A 22,953-nucleotide genomic window follows, 5' to 3' on the forward strand; every position below is an offset into this window, starting at 1 on the left:
CTAGGCGTTGATCACTCCATTGCTGAAGTTGTATTTTCTGCAATCAAGTTTGGAGCTGTTGAAGTTTAAATCTATTTAAATCTATTTTTAGTTTAAATCTATTTCGTGCTCATGTGTTGTTGCGGTTGAAGGTGAGGTAGTCGCTAACAGGTAGGACATTTTGGTATATAATTTTATGAACTATAGTTCATAAAATCCATAAAAAACCTTCACCCATGGACACCCATGTGCGGAGAGGGGCGGCATACAAATCTAATAAATAACAACAACAACAACAACAACAATAATAATAATAAAATGCCAAGCACAGGACCCAGCCTGATGCAGAATTTGGAGAAGGGAAGTCAGCTGCCGGAGGACAACCTTGAAGGGTGGGAGTTCCTGCCCTAAAATGTTTTAAGTCTGAGGAGCAGCCCTGGGCATGCACAGACTGCTGGCTGAAAGGGTGGGGCAGAGGAGAAGCTTGGAAAGAACTTGCAGAGGAAGTGGGTGATTAGCTGAGCCCTGGTCTGTTGATTGATTTGTGCCCATCCGTTATAGCTGGCTCTTCCCATTCAAGAGGGCAGAGACTTCCTTCCTGGTGTAGAATCCTCCGCATAACACTTTATTCTTATTTACTCCAAGGCTCTTGTTCTTTTTTTTTGCCAGTTACTGGGGATAAAGTACACTGCTCAAAAAAAAAATAAAGGGAACACTCAGATAGCATATCCTAGATCTGAATGAATGAAATATTGAATACTTTGCTCTGTACAAAGTTGAATGTGCACAAGAGCATGTGAAATTGATGGTCAATCAGTGTTGCTTCCTAAGTGGACAATTTGATTTCACAGAAGTTTGATTGACTTGGAATTATATTCTGTTAAGTGTTCCCTTTATTTTTTGAGCAATATATTTTATTGAAAAGGTTTTGATTAGACAGCAAATAAATTTATTTGCAGTATTCGGAGACAGCAAATACATTTCTTCAGAGTCTTCGTAGAGGGGCGGCATAGAAATCCAATTAATAAATAAAATAAATAAAATAAAACTGGGAAATTCTGCAAAAGTTTAGCAATCAATGATTCAATGACATGAATGTTGCTGAAATGTGTAGAATGCATTTGAAGATATCCTTGTTATTGTTACGGTATCATGTCAGTATCTGCAATCAGAGAGGGAATTGTCAATCACACCCCAGTAGGCTTCATTTTGGCGAGATTCTACATACCTTCCACTGTGTGTGTTTGTATAACACATAGGATTCCCAAATTCTTCCTGATGATTGACAGATGGTGGTAACTTTTATTACGAATATTTTCCAATTCACATAAACCATGCCAGCAATCTGTTACAATTATGCAGCCAGGTAAAACACATGATATTACATTTGCTAATGTTGATGCAGACTAATTGTCAACAGCAGGTATGAAGCTGTGTCCAACAATCCTCTTTCCTACGCATTGCATTTTTGCTGAATCAGTTTCAACTGTGCTGGATCCACCAATGGCATCCTGATAGTTGAGGGATGATTGCACACAAATCTCACACAAGAAATAATTCTGGTCAGTTATTGTTTAGTTTTTTTAAAAAAATTATCTTTATTAAGTTTCTACATATAAAAATAGAAAAGAAGTTAAGCAAAACACAAAGAAAAAAGGAAAAGAAAACAAGAAAAACAGACAAACAAACATATAAACTTGAACAAAATACAATAAAAGTAATTCAGTTACAGTAGTGTTCTTTATATGCACATAGATATAGTTATTGTTTACTTTGATTCTATAGCAGAGGTTGCCAACCCACGGCTCCGGAGATGCATGTGGCTCTTTGGGCCCCTTGCTGTGGCTACCTCTCCCATCCCTCACCTGGCCTGAAAAGGTAAGGATGATGGACAGTGGTTGGCTACTAGCTGGAACGCTAAATCGGGTTTGCCAGGGCGGCTCGTGAGTACTTGCGTGACCAGTGCGATTTTGCTTCTGCACCTGTGGAGGTAGCAAAATCGTGCACGGAGCCGTGGAAGCAAAAAAACCTCGCTGAAACACAGGTGCACCTGTAGCTCCATGCGGGATTTTGCTACCTCCGTAACACTGGCCCCACAAGCACTTACGAGCCACCACGGCGAGCCCAATTTAGTGTTCCGGCTAGTAGCCCACCACCGGTGATGGAAGGAATGGAGAAGCGGCTGTGGCTGATTCTCCAGCACTGGTTGAGGAACATAGCTTCACTTCAGGCGAACCCCCCTTCCCCCGGCAACTCCCTGGCTGGCTGTGGCGGGGCTAGGAGGGTGTGCATCCATTTTCTGCATCATATTTTCTAGCCTTTAATCTTGGTTTTCCTCTCTATCCATTATAGAATTTATTCCAGGTTTCAATATAATCTGTATCTGATTGGTCCTTTAATGATAAGAAGAGCAACAAAAATGATTAGGAGACTGGAGGCTAAAACATATAAATAACGGTTGCGGGAACTGGGCCTGGCTAGTTTAATGATAAGAAGGACCAGGGGAGACATGATAGCAGGCTTCCAACATCTCAGGGGTTGCCACAAAGAAGATTTAGGAGTCCACCTATTCTCCAAAGCACCTGAAGGTAGAACAAGAAGCAATGTGTGGAAACTAAATAAGGAGTGAAGCATCTTAAAACTATGGAGATATTTCCTGACAGCTAGAATGGTTGATCAGTGGAACAGCTTGCCTCCAGAAGTTGTCAATGCTCCAACACTGGAAGTTTTTAAGCAGATGTTGGATAGCCATCTATCTGAAGTAGTGTAGGGTTTCCTGCCTAAATAGGCGGTTAGACTAGAACAGTGTTTTTCAACCTTGGCAACTTGAAGATATTTAGACTTCAACTCCCAGAATTCCCCAGTCAGCAAATGTTGGCTGGGGAATTGTGGGAGTTGAAGGCCAGATATCCTCAAGTTGCCAAGGTTGGGAAACACTGGACTAGACCTCCAAGGTACCTTCCAACTCTTCTGTTTTTTCCCTTGTTGTTGTTATTGTTGTTATTATTATTATTACTATTGAAGACACTTGGAGTCCCATAAAAGTGAGTGAAAGTGTCCCTATCAATCGAAGGGATGGAGACATGCTGAGTCATGGACGCGCAGCAAAGAAGCAAGCCATGAAAGAAACTCAAAACGGAGGCGGAGAACGAGGGACCTTTGATGACTTGAGGACTTCAATTCCCAGAATTCCTGAGCCTAGATTTTTCTGTCGAGGTTGCCATGTAGTAAATGGCTGGAATTCTGGGGATTGAAGTCACAAGCCATCAAAGGTCCTTCCTTCCCAACCCCTTAAATCCATTAAAAGTCAGCAAATACACAAGATCCGAACTCGAGGAGAAGGAGGGGGAAGAAATCTTTGGCGTTCAATTTATGCACTGAAGTTCCCATCCGGTCAGTCTGTAGGCCTTCACGTGTGCGGGAGAAAACCGCCAGCCGCACCGCCAACACACACACACCGGTCTCTCCAGTTCCTCAAACCCAGTACTGTACTGTAGTAGGCAAAGTTGGCTCTTCTATGACATGTGGACTTCAACATGATTCGCTCAGGAATTCTGGGAGTTGAAGTCCAGAAGCCATAGAAGAGCCCAACGTCTCTCTCAGGCCTCCAAAGTCCCTTCCGACTCTATTCTCCCAACTCTATGGTTCTGGTATTGTTGCTCTCGCTCTCTCCTTTCCCACTTCGCTCACTTCCGGCGCCCGCCCCTTCCGCCCCTCGACTTCACCGTCAACTCCCCCCCTCCCCTCCCCCCAATATGGCGCTGCTGAGGGCTCTGCCGAACTTCTCCGGGGACCGCGCGGCCCTTCGGACCAGGCCTCTTCGGCTTTCCTTGCGCTGGCCGGGCCGGTCGCTGCCGGAGGTCTCCCAGGTAAGGCGGCTGGGGCTCTGGGCCAGGCGGGGCGGGGGCGCCTCCTTAGCGGGGCCGTTCGGGGAGAAGTTGTTTGGGTCCCTCACCCTCACTCCCGGGGACCCCAGGACTGGTTGGCCGGCTTCAGGTTCCCCCCCCCTCCCGCTTTCTGGCTGCCGGTTTCTAAGAAAGCAGTTTATTTATTTGTTTGCTTGTTTGTTTTTTCAAGTACGTATTGGTGGTATACAAAGATATAATATTTATATACATGATACTAGTGAGAGAGATACATTAGGACATGTTACAGTCATAGAGTCAGAAGTGGGAGGACATGGGTGATGGAAATGATGAGAAAAAACTACTAGTAATAGAAATGCAGCCTTAGTAAATAGTTTGACAGTGTTAAGGGAATTATTTGTTTAGCAGAGTGATGGCGTTCTGGGAAAAAACTGTCCTTGTGTCTTGGTTGTCTTGGTGTGCAGTCCTCTGTAGCGACGTTTTGAGGGTAGGAGTTGAAACAGTTTATATCCAGGATGCGAGGGGACAGTCAATATTTTCACCACCCGCTTTTTGACTCATGGAGTATAAAGGTCCTTCTCTCCTTGCACAAAATACAGGAGGACCTTCAACCCAGGTGATCAAATCACCCAAGAGGTCTGATTGATATCCTTCAGAATTATTTGATGAGGTCCCGGTCCCTCATGTGCCTAGAAACTCATATGTATGCCTACAGGAGGAAAAAAAGATGTTAGTTCAGATTGGGGTGCACAAATCCGGAATCTTCTCCTTTGGTTCTTTGGCAGAGCTGCTTTTGATTCACTTCCCTGGGGAGAAATGAACACAAATGAGGACATTGTATGAATGAAGGGACAATTAGTCTGGGCATGTTTGAGCATTCAAGCAGATTCACAAGTCTGTTTTACATAGAGATTTACTGCCCTACAAGGGTAAAGTTCAATCACATAATTGAAACATTTTTTATTATTTATTTGTTTGTTTATTTTGATGAAGCTTTGTGATTCAACAAGGGAAACCCAGAGTTTAGTATTTATCTTTATTGTTTGTTTTTTTTGTTTTTTTGTTTGTTTTGTCAAGTATGTATTGGTGGTTTACGAAGATATAATAATGTTTATATACATGATATTAGTGTGAGAGAAATATTAGGACAGGGGACAGAAGGCACTCTGATGCACTTATGCACACCCTTTACTGACCTCTTAGGAATCAGGAGAGGTCAACAGTGGATAGTCTAAGGGTAAAGTATTGGGAGTTAGGTGATGATACCATAGAGTCAGGTAGTGAGTTCCATGCTTCAACTACAGTATTTGGTTACTAAAGTCGTATTTCCTGCAGTCGAGTTCAGAGCGGTTTACTGTATTTTGAGTTTGTATCTGTTGTGTACTTGTGTGTTGTTGTGGTTGAAGCTGAAGTAGTCATTGACAGGAAAGACATTGTAGCAGATGATTTTATGGGCTGTGCTTAGGTTATGTTCAAGACGATGTCGTTCTGAGCTTTCTAAACCTAGGATTGTAAATCTAGTTGGGTAGGGTATTCTGTTGCGTGTGAAGAAGTGGAGGGCTCTTCTAGTAAAGTATCTCTGGATGTTTTCTAGAATGTTTATGTCCGAAATGCGGTGTGGCTTCCAGACAGATGAGCTGTATTCAGGGGTTGGTCTGGCGAAAGTTTTGAATGCTCTGGTTAGTAGTGTGTGATTACCAGAGCAGAAGCTATGTAGGATTAGGTTAACAACTTTTGAAACCTTTTTGGCAATGTTGTTGCAGTGGGCTTTGGCACTTAGGCCATTTGATATGAGTATTCCAAGGTCTGCATGAAGTTGCCTCGTTGGACAGCGAAACAACTGCAAGCGTAGAAGAATGGAATAGAATAGAATTATTTATTGGCCAAGTGTGATTGGACACACAAGGAATTTGTCTTTGGTGTACATGCTCTCATTGTACATAAAAGAAAAAGATACATTTGTCAAGAATCATCAGGTACAACACCTCATGATTGTCATAAGAGTCAAATAAGCAATGAGGAAACAATCAATATTAATAAAAATCTAAAGGATACAAGCTACAGTCATACAGTCATAAGTGGGAGGAAATGGTTGATAGGAATGATGAGAAAAAACTAGTAGTAATAGTAGTGCAGACTTAGTGAAATAGTTTGACAGTGGTGAGGGAATTATTCGTTTAGCAGAGTGATGGCATTCAGGAAAAAAACTGTTCTTGTGTCTAGTTGTCTTGGTGTGCAGTGCTCTGTAGCAACGTTTTGAGGGTAGGAGTTGAAACAGTTTATGTCCAGAATGCGAGGGGTCAGTAAATATTTTCACAGCCCTCTTTTTGACTCGTGCAGTATACAGGTCCTCAATGGAAGGCGGGTTGGCAGCAATCGTTTTTTCTGCAGTTCTGATTCTCCTCTGAAGTCTGTGTTGGTCTTGTTGGGTTACAGAACCGAACCAGACAGTGATAGAGGTGCAGATGACAGACTCAGCAATTCCTCTGTAAAACTGGATCAGCAGCTTCTTGGGCAGTTTGAACTTCCTGAATTGGCGCAGAAAGAACATTCTTTGTTGTGCTTTTTAGATATTTTTGATAAAAAGATAGAATAACCGAGCTGGAAGGGACCTCTAGTCCACCCCCCACCCCCCAGCAAAAGACCCTGTACCATTTCAGATAAATCGTTGTTCAATCTGCTTCTTGCAATGCGCCAGTGATTGAGCAAACCAGGACTTCTGGAGGCAAACTGGTTCCCCGGAGAAATTAGGAAATTTCTCCTCTAGTTCCAGGTTGCCTCTCTCCTTGGGTTATTTTCCATCCACTGTTTCCTGTTGTTCTGCCCTCTGGTGCTTTGAAGCAGAGGTCCCCGACCTTTTGGGCCTCAGGGACCACCAAGGTCATAATTTTAAGTCCTGCAGACCACTAATATTTTTTTTCAAAAGATACATTCATTTGTAAAATAATGATCCATTTTATTAATATGAAATGCACTTATTTAACATAATAGAATTATAAATGCTTATTTAATCATAACAAAATTTTTAAAGGTTGATTAACTGTAACAAAGTTATTAAAGGTAGTGTAATTATCACAAAAAATGAAGCTTTTTTGGTGGTTTGTTTTATGATTTTATGATTTCTTTGATAGCAGGGAAAGGTGGTCATGCTACTGAGGCTTCATAATCTTTGATAACTGAGTTGACATCTGCACATTTAAGGCTAGCATTACATTTTAAAAGCAATATTTTTCTTGGAAGATCTTAGGCTAATCATACAGCTACCAGAACAAGTTTATTCTACATAGGAAGATTGCAGATCAAGGCCCTATCTTGTCTTACCATTTAACAAATGCCATGCCTTTCAGGTTGTAACACAAAAGCACAATAGATTTTCCAGAGCACAAAAGGAATTTCCATGTAACTCAGCAGTTACTATCCTGTCCCCGTCCCCTCCCAAATAAGACGTCTCCTGATAATAAGCCCAATTGGACTTTTGAGTGCATGGCAATAAAGCCAAGCACTTATTTCAGGGTTTAAAAAATATACTGTATTTTGGGGGGAAACACAGTATTCCAACTAGTGCTTGGAAGGCCAGAGCCTCTAAGTGGTTACTTCTGTTATACAGGAACAGTTTGCTTTTCTTGGACTCTGAACAAATCAGCCGGGTGGATTCACACAACATGCTTATCAGAGTTAAACATATCACATTTTAACTTAGCTTAATAGCCAGATGGTACAGCAATACTTTAAAACTTGTGAAAATAAATAGGCATCATCTTGGTGGGAACATAGCAGTGTTCCGTGCATGCCAGGGTATAGTCATGCCGGCCACATGATCACAAAAATGTCTTCAGACAATGTGGGCTCCTTTGACTAGCAGATGGAGATGAGCATCCCCCTAGAGCAGTGATGGCGAACTTTTCCCCCCCCTCAGGTGCCGAAAGAGCGTGGGTATGTGCTATCGCACATGTGCAAGTGCCCACACCCATAAATAAGTGCCTGGGGAGGGCAAAAACAGCTTTCCCCCCGGCTGCCCAGAGGCCCTCTGGAGGCCAGAAACGACCTGTTTGCCAACTTCTGGTGGACCCAGTAGGTTTGTGTTTCGCCCTCCCCAGATGCCAAAGGCTCTCCCATCCCCCTGGAGGCTCTCTAGAAGCCAAAAACACCATCCCAGAGCCTCTGTGCAAGCCATAAATTAGCTGGCTGGCACACACATGCACGTTGGATAATTGGCAGCTTCATATTTGAAAATTTAAATGGATAAAATAATTAATTTTCAGATTTTGAAACTATCTTGCCACGTTGAATTTGCCTTAGTTTTCTGACCTCCTTAAAGCTATCTGCACATTTACCCTGCATTGCTGTTTGGGAGAGGCAAATAATTCAACTACCTTCTCTATAATTTTTTTAGCTACCTTAGTTCTATTTTTATCTCATTAAGTTGGTCATTTTCTGGAACAAGAATAAATGTATTTTCCCGCCTTCCTAATAATGTTACTAACACTGTTCAATGTTGATAACCTCTTGGACTTGGTACTTTACCTCATTTCAATATACAGTACAGTATACTCCACCCTGGTTTCTGCTCTTAGGATTTTTTCAAAGATTTGTGTGGTTTTACTTTAAAACTAATTCCTCCACCAGATTCACTTTCTAATTTAACAACTGCAGTGATTCACTTCACAACTATGTTAAGTGCATTTGTAAAAATTCTGCTAAATTGGGTTCCCTTTAACTAGCTTTAAAACCTGACTAGGGACCAGATCATGTTTTAGGACATACTTGTGCAGAAATTGAAAATTCAGAAAGACTAGCAAACTCAAGTAACACTGTATATGTTGTGGGAATTAATAGCAAATTTTGCAATTGTTTAGTTACATTGTTTGATCATGTTGGTAACATTTTAGTATCTGTTCTGTAAATAACTACATCTGTACATGAAGCACAATTGATTTGTAGAACTTTTTAAAAAAGTAAATATCAAATTTCTGTTTCATCAAGCAAACAAATGCAATATTTACAAGCAAAGAATATATTCTGAAATAATTCTCATTTATCTCCAATATCTTACTTAAATTTTTGATCATTTTTTTTTTAAAAAAAGCACCTTTGGGACAGCCATGACCAGAGAATCTCCCTAGATATTTTGGTCATATAATGACCAAATAATATATTGTTTGAGTTTTTTTATTACATTACAAGTTTGCAGTGCGCAGCACTAAAGCAATAATACTTGCAGTTTGCAAGATTAAATGTCTATGGAGATTCTCAGTCCAGGTCATGGCTGTCCCAAAGGTGCTTTTTTCCCCCCTTAAAGGTGCTTTCTTCTTTTTCCAGAAGATGTTTTGCTTCTCACTCAAAAAGCTGCTTCAATTCTGACTGAATAGTGGAGAATGGAATTCCTTGCAATCACATGGTTGCTAACTTTTGTGGACTTTGGTATTGGTTTATCCAGGCAAAACAGGAGCAAATTCTGACAATAATTCTCTTTTTATGTACAAGCTCAAAGCAGCTTTTTTCCCTGACCTTTCAGGATCACAACCTTCAGTTTAAGAACTCCTCTATTAAGTTAAAATGTTTATTTGTATTAGCTTAGCATTTTTGCATCAAGCTGTGTGGTTTATAAAGCTAATACATGGCAAGAACAGTCATTCAATGATTTGCAAGGCCTCATTAGATCTCCAAGATCCCTTCCAATCTCTTATTCTGTGTTATTTCTTCATCTTTTTTGGTGTGAAGCAAACCGTTTATTTTTAAAAAATACTGTTTAATTGTGTGCTAGTACCTAATAGTTGTGGGAAGGGGACACTTGTTGAAAGAATGGGAATAAGCCAAGTTAATTATTCCCCTTTAAACCATCTCAGGCTTATATTCATTTGGCAGTATTGGTTGCTGGGGGAACCTCAGTACAATGGTACCTCGTCTTACGAACTTAATTCGTTCCGTGACGAGGTTCGTAAGAAGAAAAGTTCGTAAGATGAAACAATGTTTCCCATAGGAATCCATGTAAAAGTGAATAATGCGTGCAAGCCCATTAGGAAAATCCAAAACATTAAGGAATTATCTACAACTTTATGATCTATCATTCTTACAATCTCGTCACTTTTAAAGAGTTTTCTGATCATTTTCTTAGCAATTCCTGACTGTAGTATTTTGGACTACTGATTTATCTGATATTCATTTAAATTATTATGTGAAGCCAAGCTTATCTTAGAAGCCAGGTTTTCTGCCTTAACATGTTGTGTGAATCCATCCAGTTGTAGTCTGTTCAGCAGTCCATACTAAACAATAGAAATTTCTTCTGTGGGAAATTATGGGTGTTGGCGGATAAGAGAATGAGTTCCACATAATACTTGGCCTGTAAAGATGTTGATTGGCAGCTGTAAATAAAATAGGTGAGCCAGGGTTCTCTCAAGCAGCCACAAAGCAGCCTCTGGTTAGCTTTCTTGACTGTTAACTAATACATGTGCAATTTACTATTCTGCAGGCACAACCACCCCTTTTATTTTACAATGCTTTTGTGCATCCCAAGAACTTCCTAATAAACAGAGATGATGGTCAAACTTTATATATTCTGGTCTTCCCATTTAATTATTAAAAATAAATAATAATGAGATTGAAGGGCCAAGTGAGATCAAAGGAAAGAGTAATGTTAGCCTTATTTAAGTTTTAAAAGTGAAAGTCTTCCAAAATTCCTGGTATAGTGGTAGATGTAGCACATTCTTTTGCTCCTTGCTTATTGTACATTTTCCTTTTTGAAATGTTTATGGATAACGTGACCTGATCATGGGGATGCTGCAAAAATCAGAAATGGCAAAGACCAGTTGCACTTTTTTCAGTCCCATTTTAATTTTGAATGGTCACTGAATTCAGGTTGTAAGTTGAGGAATACCTGTAGTATAAATGTCCTGGAAATTAGAATTAGAATTTAGTTACCGTTCAGAGTTACAACAGCACTGAAAAAAGTGACCTTTGAGCAGTTTTCATACTTCCAACATAAAAACCTAAGAACTTAAGAAGAGCCATGCTGAATCGGGCCAAAACCCATTCAGTCCAGCATTCTGTGTCTCACAGTGGCCCACTGATTGTCCATGGGGCTCTTGAGCAGAAAGAGAAGGCGAAACCCTCCCTTTCCCTTGACCCCCAACAAATGGTACTCAACCAATATAGAGGCGGCATTTGTACATCCATTTCAATAACCACCAATGATACACTTGGCATCCACGAATCTGTCTAATCCTGCCTTCCAACCATTGCAGCATCTCCGTGGTCAAAATCCAGACACTTTCTTTTCAGAAGCCAATGCTCTTTCATTATATCAGATGTGTCTCTGCAAATGACTGGGGGGTTTGAGTTGTGGACATTGTGCTATTAATTGTTACAGCCTTGCTTTTTATTTCTTTCCAGGTTCTACCAATTTTAGATCGACCCACATGGCAGAGCTCAGGGAAATGCTATTCAAGGCAACTACTAGATGCTGCAAAGGTAGTAATGAGCTGTCTTTTCTTTTTCTCTCTTGAAATTCTGCTAATGAGAAAGACTGGTAGACTGTCCCTCCAACTATGGCTCCAGTTTATGTCCTGCTTTTTACTTAATCTTTATAACTTTGCTTTCCAGCTCCAAAGAATGTAGGTTAAAAAGCAAGACTTTCTTCTTAAAGAACTATTTTTGCAGTCTCGAGAAAATGGATGTGATTGTAAAAATAAAAGCAAGCTTTCGACAGCAACGATGAGTTTCTTTGGTATCAGGTATCGCTTTGGAGGGGGGTCTAGGACAAGTTGGCACAGCCAACTCGCTTCAGCCAACTTGGCTGTGGGACAGCTCACCGTGGGACAAGAGTTCCACTAATATTGAAGAAATGAAGGAATGAAATCTTAAAGAAAGGATGAAAAAGGAGGGAGAGAATGAAATGTGAATGACAAAAAATAAAAATATTTTAAAATTACTATATTTTTTAGACTATAAGACACTCCAGAGTCCAGACTATAAGATGCAAATAGAAAAACAAAGCAAGTAGAATTCTTGGCTGCATAGCTACAAGTATAATAAGCAGGAAGAGGGAGATTGTGATCCCGCTGTATAGCGCGCTGGTGAGACCACATTTGGAATACTGTGCTCAGTTCTGGAGACCTCACCTACAAAAAGAGATTGATAAAGTTGAACGGGTCCAAAGACGGGCTACAAAAATGGTGGAAGGTCTTAAAACATAAAACTTAATGAACTCCATCTGTATAGTCTGGAGGACAGAAGGGAAAGGGGGACACGATTGAAACATTTAAATGCATTAAAGGATTAAATAAGGTTCAGGAGGGAAGTGTTTTTAATAGGAAAGTGAGCACAAGAACAAGGGGGCACAATCTGAGGTGAGTTGGGGGAAAGATCAAAAGCAACGTGAGAAAATGTTATTTTACTGAAAGAGGAGTAGATGCTTGGAACAAACTTCCAGCAGATGTGGTTGGTAAATTCACAGTAACTTAATTTAAACATGCCTGGGATAAACATATGTCCATCCTAAAATAAAATACAGGAAATAGCATAAGGGCAGACTAGATGGACCATGAGGTCTTTTTCTGCCATCAGTCTTTTATGTTTCTATGTTTCTAATAAATAAATAAAATATTTTCCTCTTCAGCCTGAAATGGGGAGCATGGATTAAAAGATCTTCCAGAGATAATCTGGAAGAAATAAAGAACTGCTCCTTCATCTTTCTTAACAGCCGCACAGGTAGTCTTTGATTTGCGATCAATCGCTTAGCAACTGTTCTGACAGACCTGCCTAGGAGAGATTTACAACCCAGGTTCAAATTTACAGTGATTCCCCCAACCCCCTCCTGGACAGTTGCATGACCCCACTTCAGGCGCTCAACAACATGACTGCACTTATGGCTATTTTCAGCATCCCACAGGCATGTGACCACATTTCACAAGGTTTTTTGCCCTGCATTTACTTCGTTTCGGCAAAACCAGACGGTAGGGAACCACTGGTATGCTTAAGCACTGCTTAATGACCCCCACAGAAAAGGTTGTAAAATGTAATTGATCTGTTTTACGACTGTCACATGTTTCAACTGCAACAGGTAATGTGGTAATTCGAGAACTTACTCTCCTCCCTATTTATATTTGGTCATGCATAACTTGTGTTCTTGAAAGTAATAAATGAGAGCCTTTAAGCTCAGGCTCCCAAGCTAGAAAGGAATTTGTCTTCAGCATCTAAGTATAAATTTCCACTGCATTCACAAATATACTCCTAGCTGCAGATCCAGTGTACGAATGATTAATTTTCCTTCCTTTATTTTTAATTTTGTTTCTTAAAACATCTCAACTGGAATAAAACTTTGTAATCTGGTTAATATTTTGCTGTTGGGTTCCTGAAAGAGAGAAGCCACTTTGTGGAAATTAGGGAGTACCTAAGAACATTTAGGAATAGCAAGGAAAAGTGGGAACCTTATAAAAGTAGTTAGCTGCATAGAAAAAATTACTTGAAACATGTCAGAAAAACTGGCAGCTTCCTTGATGCTCCCAGTCAAACGTTGATATATACTGCTCAAAAAAATAAAGGAAACACTTAAACAACAGAATATAAATCCAAGGAAATCAAACTTCTGTGAAATCAAACTGTCCACTTAGGAAGCAACACCGATTGACAATCAATTTCATTTGTTGTCAGCACATTCAACTTTGTACAGAACAAAGTATTCAATGAGAATATTTCATTCATTCAGATCTAGGATGTGTTCTTTGAGTGTTCCCTTTATTTTTTGAACAGTATATTATGTCACCTTCCTGTACATCTGGAGGGTTCAGATGTGGTACATTAATTCAGGAGATGCAGGCTGCATTCTCTAATAAAAATATCCTTTAAAAAAAAAAGTAGCTATCTGATCACTATTGAAAGTAATCAAAGAGTAGGTGGCTTTTAAAAGAATTGTGTTTACTAGCAGAAGGGACTTTCCTGCACTTTTCCTCCAGTTGTATCTTCCTGAAAAGCCTGTCCTGGGGGGTGGCAGGGTGAGGGGAAGGAATTTACAGAAAATTGTCCAAAGACAGCGTGTAGAAGTTTCAAGACTGTTCTTAAAAAGTTTTGAACATGTCGAGAACAATATGGAACAGATTGGAATTTATGAAACCTATACATCTAAATATAGATATATATTTTTTTATTTTACATACTGCCTACAGTAAAAATTATGAATAGAAATGTTGGAAGTGTCATTATATCTATAGTCTTTAATAATGTCAGTCTTTGTTATTGGATCTGTTTTTTGTTGTTCCTTTTTTCTATTCCTTTTTTAAAACTGGGACATTTGAATGATGTTATTTGGTTTTTATTATGTTGTTAACTGATGCCAATCCTTGATGGTCTGTAAATTTAAAGAAGCTAGTAGCAAGATAAATACTTAAAATAGACTGGCAGCATTAATTTGACACACATATATTGCGCATAAAATGTCATATAGCTAATGATTTTTGGTAAAATGCTTATTAATAGAATGTTAATGCCATTTTCTTTCATTTTCCTTCTTTGTCTATAACTTCCTGAGTCCCCTTCTTAAAAACAGAAACAATTATGTTTTCTGTGAAGAATGGTTGTGAATTAATGCTTTCTCACACTTATGTATTTGCAAGCATTTCTTAAGTTCTTTGTAAGTGCTTTATGATGTTATGTTGCTCACCAAATTGCTCTTGGTGTTCTAGCATAATAGAGATAACAAGCCTTTTCTTTGAAGCCTAGATGCACTTTCAGAAATGACATTCCGAATATATCATTCTTTCTTTTTTAAGTGGAAAATAGAAGAGCTCAGGGTAAAAATAAAGGAAATTGTGTTGTTAGTTCATTAGACTTCAAGTGTTACACTGTGTGACTATTACACAACCATGGGGATGAGGTGAGAGGTGGCAGAAGCGGCAACTGATTCCATTTCTCCCCCAGACTGCTAGTTTTATCACCCAGGACAGTGATGGCAAACCTTTTTTTCCTTGGGTGCCGAAAGAGTGTGTGCGCGAGGGCCCATACCCATAATTCAATGCTTGGGGAGGGTAAAAACAGCTTCCTTCGCCTCCTGGAGGCCCTTTGGAGGCCGGAAATGGCCTGTTTCCCAACTTCTGGTGGGCCCAGTAAGCTCGTGCTTCCCTGGACCCAGGGGAGGGTAAAAATGCCCCCCCCCGGAGGCTCTCTGGAAGCCAAAAACGCTCTCCCAGAACCTCTGTGTGAGCCAAAAATCAGCTGACCTTATACACGTGCACATTAGAGCTGAGCTAGGACAACGGCTCGCGTGCCAGCAGGTATGGCTTTGCGTTCCACCTGTGGCACTTGTGCCATAGATTCGCCATCATTGAATCAGGACCTGCACTCTGATATTGCTCTAAAAGAGGGGTGGGCTGCTAGCCAGGATGATAAATTGGGCTCTCCGCCGTGGCTTGTGAGTGCTAGTGGGGCCAGCGCAGTTTTGCTTCTGCATCTGTGGAGGTAGCAAAATCGCACATGGGGTCACAGGTGAGCCCGTGTTTCAGCATGTACGGAAGCAAAAAAAGCTCACTGAAACACGGGTGCATCTGCGGCTCCGTGCGCGATTTTGCTACCTGCACAGGTGCAGAAGCAAAATCGCACTGACCCCGCTAGAACTCACAAGCCGCGGCAGCAAGCCCAATTTAGCCTTCCAGCTAGCAGTCCACCCCTGCTCTAAAAGCTCTTTCACCTAATAATGTAAACCTGGTTTATACCTGTGCATGTAACACCTGCCTACACCAGCATCTCACAAGTTCTGCTGCTGCAATATGCTATCCACAGAGTGGGTTCTATTTAATTGTTGACCTGCTCTGACATGTTAGGAAGCAAACCTTTGGTTGCTGTTGACTAGATTTTCTATTCCAGAAGTGTTCAAACTTGGCAACTTTAAGACTTGTAGACTTCAAATCCCAGAATTCTAGGAGTTGAAGCCCACAAGTCTTAAAGTTGCCAAGTTTGGGGACCCCTGCACTAAATAAATAAGAGTGAAGTAGGAGTAGCTCAACTGGTGGGATTTCAACTGGTCACCTTTCAAAAGCATCTGACGAGCAAAGTCAATGAGGAAGCCAAATCCACTTAACAACCACGTTGCTAACATAACATCAAAAAGTACTTACTGGCCCCTCGCATCCTGGACAAAAACTATTTCAACTCCTACCCTCAAAACGTCGCTACAGAGCACTGCACACCAAGACAACCAGACACAAGAACAGTTTTTCCCGAACGCCATCACTCTGCTAAACAAATAATTCCCTCAACACTGTCAAACTATTTCCTAAGTCTGCACTGCTATTACTACTAGTTTTTTCTCATTATTCCTATCACCCCTCTCCTCCCACATATGACTGTAAATTGTTGCTTGTATCCTTAAGATTTTTATTAATATTGTTTCCTCATTGCTTATTTGACTCCTATATCATTAAGTGTTGTATCTCTTGATTATTGACATGTATATTTTCTTTTATGTACACTGAGAGCATCTGCACCAATGACAAATTCCTTGTGTGTCCAATCACACTTGGCCAATAAAGAATTCTATTCTCTGTTCTATTCTATTCTATTCTATTCCCATCTCATATTCTATTCTAATCTATTCCTTTCCATTCTCTGCTCTAATTCTATTCTCTGCTCTAATTCTATTCTTTTCTATTCTCTTTTCTGACAAATGCATATTTTCTTTTATGCCTCTGCACTAAAGACAAATTCCTTGTGTGTCCAATCACACTTGGCCAGTAAAGAATTCTATTCCATTCCATTCTATTCTATAACAATTGTAACAATTCACTGAGCAACAGTGGCAATACAGGTCGTAAAATGGGGCAAAACTCGCTCAGTGTTTCAGTTAACAACTTAAACTTTGGGCTCAGTTGTGGCCCTAAGTCGAGTGATGTATACTGTAATGGATTTTATTGTGACTGTGCAAGCACTGACATCCTCCTCTGCTGTGTTCTCCTCCCAGCATCTGCAGGGGTGGTCTCAGATAGACAAGAGGACCTGCTGGCACGGGCATGCTGGGGGAGGCCTCCATTCAGACCCAAAGAATGCGGTAAATATCACCTCTTAATCCCTCCTGGCTTTCCTGCACTCAAGGAAGCCGTGCCTGCTCTACCCAGTCGCTTGTGTCTTTGCCTCTGAGGAAGCAAGGGGTGGGTGGGAATCCTTCTGTCGATTTCTCTTAAGTTGGCCTTGGGTTCTCTCAAGCAGGTTGATTGGAAGCAAATCCCCATTTGCATAAATTGTTCAGAAAATTAGTTTTGACAGAAGAAGGAAGCCACCAGCTCCTCTGCCTGTGATTGGAAATGACTGCATCCTGGGGAGAAAGGTGTCAATTTAAAGCTTTTTGATGGCTTTGACCAGTGTGAAAAATCACGGAGGGGACCGACTTTTCCATTACACGTTCTCATGCCTCTTTTCCTCCACTCTCCTCCTTGATTATATCTTAGCGGGGGGCAGCAGCGTCTGTTTTATTTATTTAAAATGTCCCTATCTTTCTGACAACAGGCCTCTGGGGCAGCTGACAAGCAGCGCAAATTAATATATAAGAAACACGGGATTCTTCTATCGTGGCGGTGGATGGGGAAAAAAATAGGATGCTATATCCTATTCAGCTGCTTTAGTCGGTTGTGCTTTTTTAGATAGTTATTATTTCATGGTTGTCACTGAAAAGTCATCTTGAAAGGCAATATCACACTATTTTAAAATATATGTATCACTTCTCGGCTTTTAGACTTTGCTTCTTTAAACTCCAGCTCTGATATGAATTAATATTTCTCCGTACTGAAGGAGTGGGTCCAGCAGTCACATGGGTTGCTCCTGTCCAATCCGTTGGAACTGAGCCTAGTATTAAAAAAGACTGCTGGATCCGCCCCTTCCCCAGAATTCGCTCAGTTCGCATATCCTGCGGTTGTATTGTGATAGCTCGTTCAACATTCTAACACCTTCCCTTCGATCTTTTCCTTCAAAAAGTAGTAAGATTTATTGTCTTTAATTATTTACTTGCACTAATTGCGCCAGCCGTTTAAAAGAAAAAAAGAAAAAAAGCGGCTAGGCTTTTTTCCTTGGGAGAAGTTGCGGTTTCGTTTTCCCCCGGCGGTTTTGCCGGTTACGATTCCTGCGGCCGCTTGTGGATTCTTCTAATCCTTTGGCCTGGAGGTCCTGGTGCAAGTATTTACCTATTGAATTATTGATTATTTATTGTATACAAAAATATTTAAGGGCTTAAGAAATACCTCCTGCGGAGTGAGACGCCTGCTAGTCTCCTGGACTTAGTCGATCGCTTCCCCTTTAAGAAATTTTACGCAGCGATCTTTTTCGGCGCGAAGGCCTTCGCGCCCTTTTTAAATCTAGGCCTCTCGTGTTGGCCCCCTGCCAGCCGTGTAGGCCTCAGTCCACCGCGTGGATCCCGGAGCGGGCCTTGGGGGTCCCAGGCTAAATTCTCCACCGGCTAAGCCTCCAACCAGAGTGCCTTGGTTTACTTAATTATAAAGTTTAGGGAGGCTGGCCCCGCTGGGTTTGGGGGCACGAACTCTGGGTTTGCCCAGATTGTCCTCAAGTTTCAGCAGCTTCGAGGCCTCGAAGCAGGATCCATTCCTCTTGGGAAGTCCTTGAAATTCTTCTCCTTATTATTCAGTTATTGGCTCAGCCTTGTCTTCTGTTAATTGTCAGACTATGGCTTCTTTTCCCAAGAGAGGCACTACCAAAGGTCCCAAAGAGGTTAGGCCTACTGGTAATTCTACTGAAGTTCCCCAGGCCTCTTCCTCCTCTTCCTCAGGCACCCATTCCTTAGCCAAGCCCACCAGGGCTGAGAAGAGAAGGGACCCAGCCCTACAAAAAATACATGATAAACCAGCCAAACTTTTAAGGTGCAGGCCCAAGTGCATATCAATCCAACCCCCCCGGAGGCCTCTAACCTGCCTCTTTCTGGGGTCCCTGTGCTATCCCTGGATGAGCCAAACCTAAATCCACCCCAACCTAACCTATGGGGTTTAGGTCCAGAGGAGCCAGATATTACCGAGGATTCCTCCCAGCCAGAACCTGCTCAGGCCCTCAGGGATCCTCCGGCTTCTCCGTACTGAAGGAGCGGGTCCAGCAGTCACATGGGTTGCTCATGTCCAATCCGGTGGAACTGAGCCTAGTATTAAAAAAGCTTGCCGGATCCGCCCCTTCCCCAGAATTCGCTCAGTTCGCATATCCTGCGGTTGTATTGTGATAGCTCGTTCGACCTTCTAACACCTTCCCTTCGTTCTTTCCTTCAAAAAGTAGTAAGATTTATTGTCTTTATTTTATTACTTGCACTAATTGCGCCAGCCGTTTAAAAGGAAAAAAGAAAAAAAACGCGGCTTGGCTTTCTTTCCTTGGGAGAAGTTGCGGTTTCGTTTTCCCCCGGCGGTTTTGCCGGTTACGATTCCTGCGGCCGCTTGTGGATTCTTCTAATCCCTAGGCCTGGAGGTCCTAGTGCAAGTATTTATACCATTGAAATTTTGATTATTTACTGTATATAAATATTTAAGGGCTTATAATATACCTCCTGCGGAGTGAGACGCCTTTCAGTCTCCTGGACTTAGTCGATCGCTTTAGAAATTCTCAGCAGCGATCTTTTCGGCGCGAAGGCCTTCGCGCCCTTTTTTTAAAATCTAGGCCTCTCGTGTTGGCCTCCTGCCAGCCGCGTAGGCCTCAGTCCACCGCGTGGATCCCGGAGCGGGCCTTGGGGGTCCCAGGCTAAATTCTCCACCGGCTAAGCCTCCAACCAGAGTGCCTTGGTTTTACTTAATTATAAAGTTTAGGGAGGCTGGCCCCGCTGGATTTGGGGGCACGAACTCTGGGTTTGCCCAGATTGTCCTCACTCTTCAGCAGCTTCGAGGCCTCGAAGCAGGATCCATTCCTCTTGGGAAGTCCCTGAAATTCTTCTCCTTATTATTTAATTATTGGCTCAGCCTTGTCTTCTGTTAATTGTCAGACTATGGCTTCTTTTCCCAAGAGAGGCACAACTAAAGGTCCCAGAGAGGCCAGGCCTACTGGCGATGAGATTACTAGCATCCCCCAGGCCTCTTCCTCCTCTTCTCCAGGGGCCCGCCCCTCGACCAAGGTCACCAGGGCCGAGAAGAGAAGGGACCTAGCCCTACAAAAAATCCATGACAAATCAGCAAAACGTTTAAAAGTGCAGGCCCAAGTAATCAGTAGTCAAGACCCACCAGAGGCCTCTAGTCTGCCTCCTTCTGGGGTCCCTGTGTTATCTCTGGATGAGCCAAACCTAGACAGACCCCAACCTAACCTATGGGGCATAGGTCCAGAGGAACCAGATATTATTGAAGATTCCCCCCAGCCAGGATCCTCCCAGGCCTTTAGGGATTCTTCTGCCATTTCTGCTGATATTTCCAGTTTACCTCCTGAGTTCCAATCTATTTTTGCTGTGTTGTCCAAAGCCATTGATGCCAAACTCTCCTCCATCAATGAGCTTCCTGTACCTCTTCCTCCTTCTCGTCCCTCCCGCCCCTTGGGTTCTTCCCCAGCGGTCAGAGCTCCTACTCAGGATGATTCAGAATCCTCCCAGGATGAATATGAGGATGTAGAGGAGGATGAAGACCCTTTTCAGGGCTTATCAGAGGATGAGGAATCCCAAATAAAAGTTCCTCCTCCAATTACTATTTTTCCTTCTCAACTATTCAAATCTCTCCTCCTCAAAGCTAGAATTTCTACGGGATTAGCGGCCCAGGAGAAACAAGCCTCCACTTCCACTGATCCCCCGGAGGAGAATTTACCTTACTTCACAGAGGAACAGGAGGATAACGAGGTAATTCCTATGCCTAAATTGTTTAAAGATGCCTTACTCAAACAGTGGGATTTTCCAGCCTCTGGCCTTAATCCCTCTACCAAGGACAGAAAGTTGTATAAACTCTCCTCTTCCTATGAAGAGCTTCTTTCCTTTCCCAAACCAGATGAACCTGTCAAGATTCTTCACTCGGCAGCGACTGTACCAGGCGAGGCGGAGGAAGTCCTCCGTCCAGAGGACAAGCGCATCGAGCTGATGCTCAAAAGAGGATTCACCGCTGATTCCTGGTCCATTAAAAGTTCTGCAGCGGCCTCCTTCTTCTCCAGAGCCATGCTGCTGTGGCTTCGCCAGCTTCAACAGCACATTCCTCCTGATGACTTGAGAGGTCAACAAGACTTCAACAAGGTCTTTGCAGCTGCCCAGTACGTGGCTGATGCCACCTTGCAATCTACTAGATTTTTTGCTAAGTCTATTGCAGCCTCCACAACGGCAAGAAGACTCCTATGGATTCGCCCTTGGCAAGCGGGAGTTCGCCAAAAGTGGCAGTTATCCCAGGGCCCCTTAAAACGCGACCTTCTCTTCGGTGATCTTCTGGATCCACTCCTCACGGAGACCACGGACAAGAAGAAGGTTTTGGGTCCAACCACTAAAAAGGTTACCAAAACGCAGTCCTTTCGTCGCCCAGGGCGCCAGCAAGATCAAGCGGCTTCCTATCAGAGATCTTCAGGTCAGTATTCCCCCCGCTTTCGTTCCCAAGGCAGGAACTCCAGGGGTAGAGGGTTTCGTTTCCAAAGGGGAGCTTCCTCTAACAGGGCTTCAAAGAAACCTAGATGGTAATCTTGCCTCCATTCCCATAGGGGGTCGCCTGGCTCATTTCGCCTCTAATTGGCGTCTCACCTCCAAGGACCCTTGGGTCATTGACACTGTTCAAACAGGCCTTCTTTTAGAATTTATTTCTCCTCCCCCTAAACGTTTCATTTCCTGCCCTTCTCCCAGGTCATCCTCAGATTGTAACCGTATGGAGGAGGCCATTTCTCATCTTTTGTCCATCAGAGCCATTCAACCGGTCCCTGCCGGTCAGAAGGGCCTAGGTTTTTACTCCATCCTATTTATGGTTCCAAAGTCCTCTGGAGGTTGGAGAGCTATTTTGGATTTAAAGAAACTAAACCTATTCATCAAATATAGGAAGTTTAAAATGCACTCCCTGTCTTCTATTTTGGCCGCCATTCACTCAGGAGATTTCATGGTCTCCTTAGACCTCACTGAGGCCTACCTTCACATCCCTATAGCCAAATGCCACAGAAAATTTTTACGTTTTTCCTTTCAAGGCAGGCATTTCCAGTATAGAGCGATGCCATTTGGCCTTTCCTCGGCCCCTCGGGTCTTTACAAAGCTCTTGGGGTCCCTGGCGGCCTATATCCGGGAGTCTCCCATTCACATTTTATGTTATCTTGATGATATTTTAATTCATGGGAACTCCCTAGAGAGAGTGAAAACAGACCTTGCTGTCACCATGTCTGTCCTTCAGGACCATGGATTTTCCATCAACTTTGATAAAAGTCACCTCCAACCTTCCACTTCCTTTTCTCACCTGGGATCCATTATTGATTCAAAATCCTCCCAGGTTTTTCTCTCTCCCGAGAGAAAACTCAGTATAGTGGAGTTAATTTCTAACATTTTATCTAATCCTTCAGTATCCATAGTTACTCTATCTTCCCTTTTGGGGAAGATGGTGTCATGCATAGGCATCATTCCCTGGGCTCGCCTTCATGCTAGGGAACTCCAGTGGCTTCTGTTGCCTTTTCAGAGATCAGGGCACAGCAACTCAAGTCGACGCATTGTCATCCCACTGAGTGTTCGCAGATCCTTCAAGTGGTGGAAGTCTCCGGCCATGGACAGAGGATCCCCGTTCAGGTGCCCGGATCAATTTGTCATCACCACAGATGCCAGTCTATCGGGATGGGGCGCCCACGCCCAGGGGATGATAGCCCAGGGCACGTGGTCCCCGGAGGAGGCTTCCAGGCCAATCAATTGGCTAGAGTTAAGAGCCGTCTCCCTGGCTCTGAAGCATTTCTCTCCTCGCATTCCCAACCGGCACGTTCTCATTCTCACCGACAACATTGCCACAAAAAGCCATATCTGCAGACAGGGGGGCACGAGATCCAAGGCTCTCATGAGGGAGGCCCTCAAGTTGGGCCTTTGGGCGGAAAAACATCTCCAGTCGCTCCTAGCCGATCACATCTCCGGGAGTCTCAACGTCCAGGCGGATTGGCTATCCCGAGCAACGATAGACCCAGGAGAGTGGAACCTCCATCAAGACCTGTTCCATCAAATCACCCTCAGATTCGGCCT

General features: G+C 42.6%; 1 protein-coding gene across 1 annotated transcript in view; it reads left to right on the forward strand.

The window, feature by feature from the left end:
- The first annotated feature begins 3,669 nt into the window (after window positions 1–3,669).
- Window positions 3,670–22,953, forward strand: part of ABCB7 (ATP binding cassette subfamily B member 7) — a 106,863-nt gene continuing 87,579 nt past the window's right edge. Inside the window, exons 1-3 of the mRNA XM_070759642.1 lie at window positions 3,670–3,848; window positions 11,235–11,312; window positions 16,792–16,878. Coding sequence (XP_070615743.1) covers window positions 3,735–3,848; window positions 11,235–11,312; window positions 16,792–16,878 — 279 coding nt within the window. The 5' untranslated portion in view covers window positions 3,670–3,734. The remainder of the gene's footprint in view (window positions 3,849–11,234; window positions 11,313–16,791; window positions 16,879–22,953) is intronic.

Source organism: Erythrolamprus reginae, chromosome 8 (genome assembly GCF_031021105.1).
Source record: "Erythrolamprus reginae isolate rEryReg1 chromosome 8, rEryReg1.hap1, whole genome shotgun sequence".
Taxonomy (NCBI): Eukaryota; Metazoa; Chordata; class Lepidosauria; order Squamata; family Dipsadidae; genus Erythrolamprus; species Erythrolamprus reginae.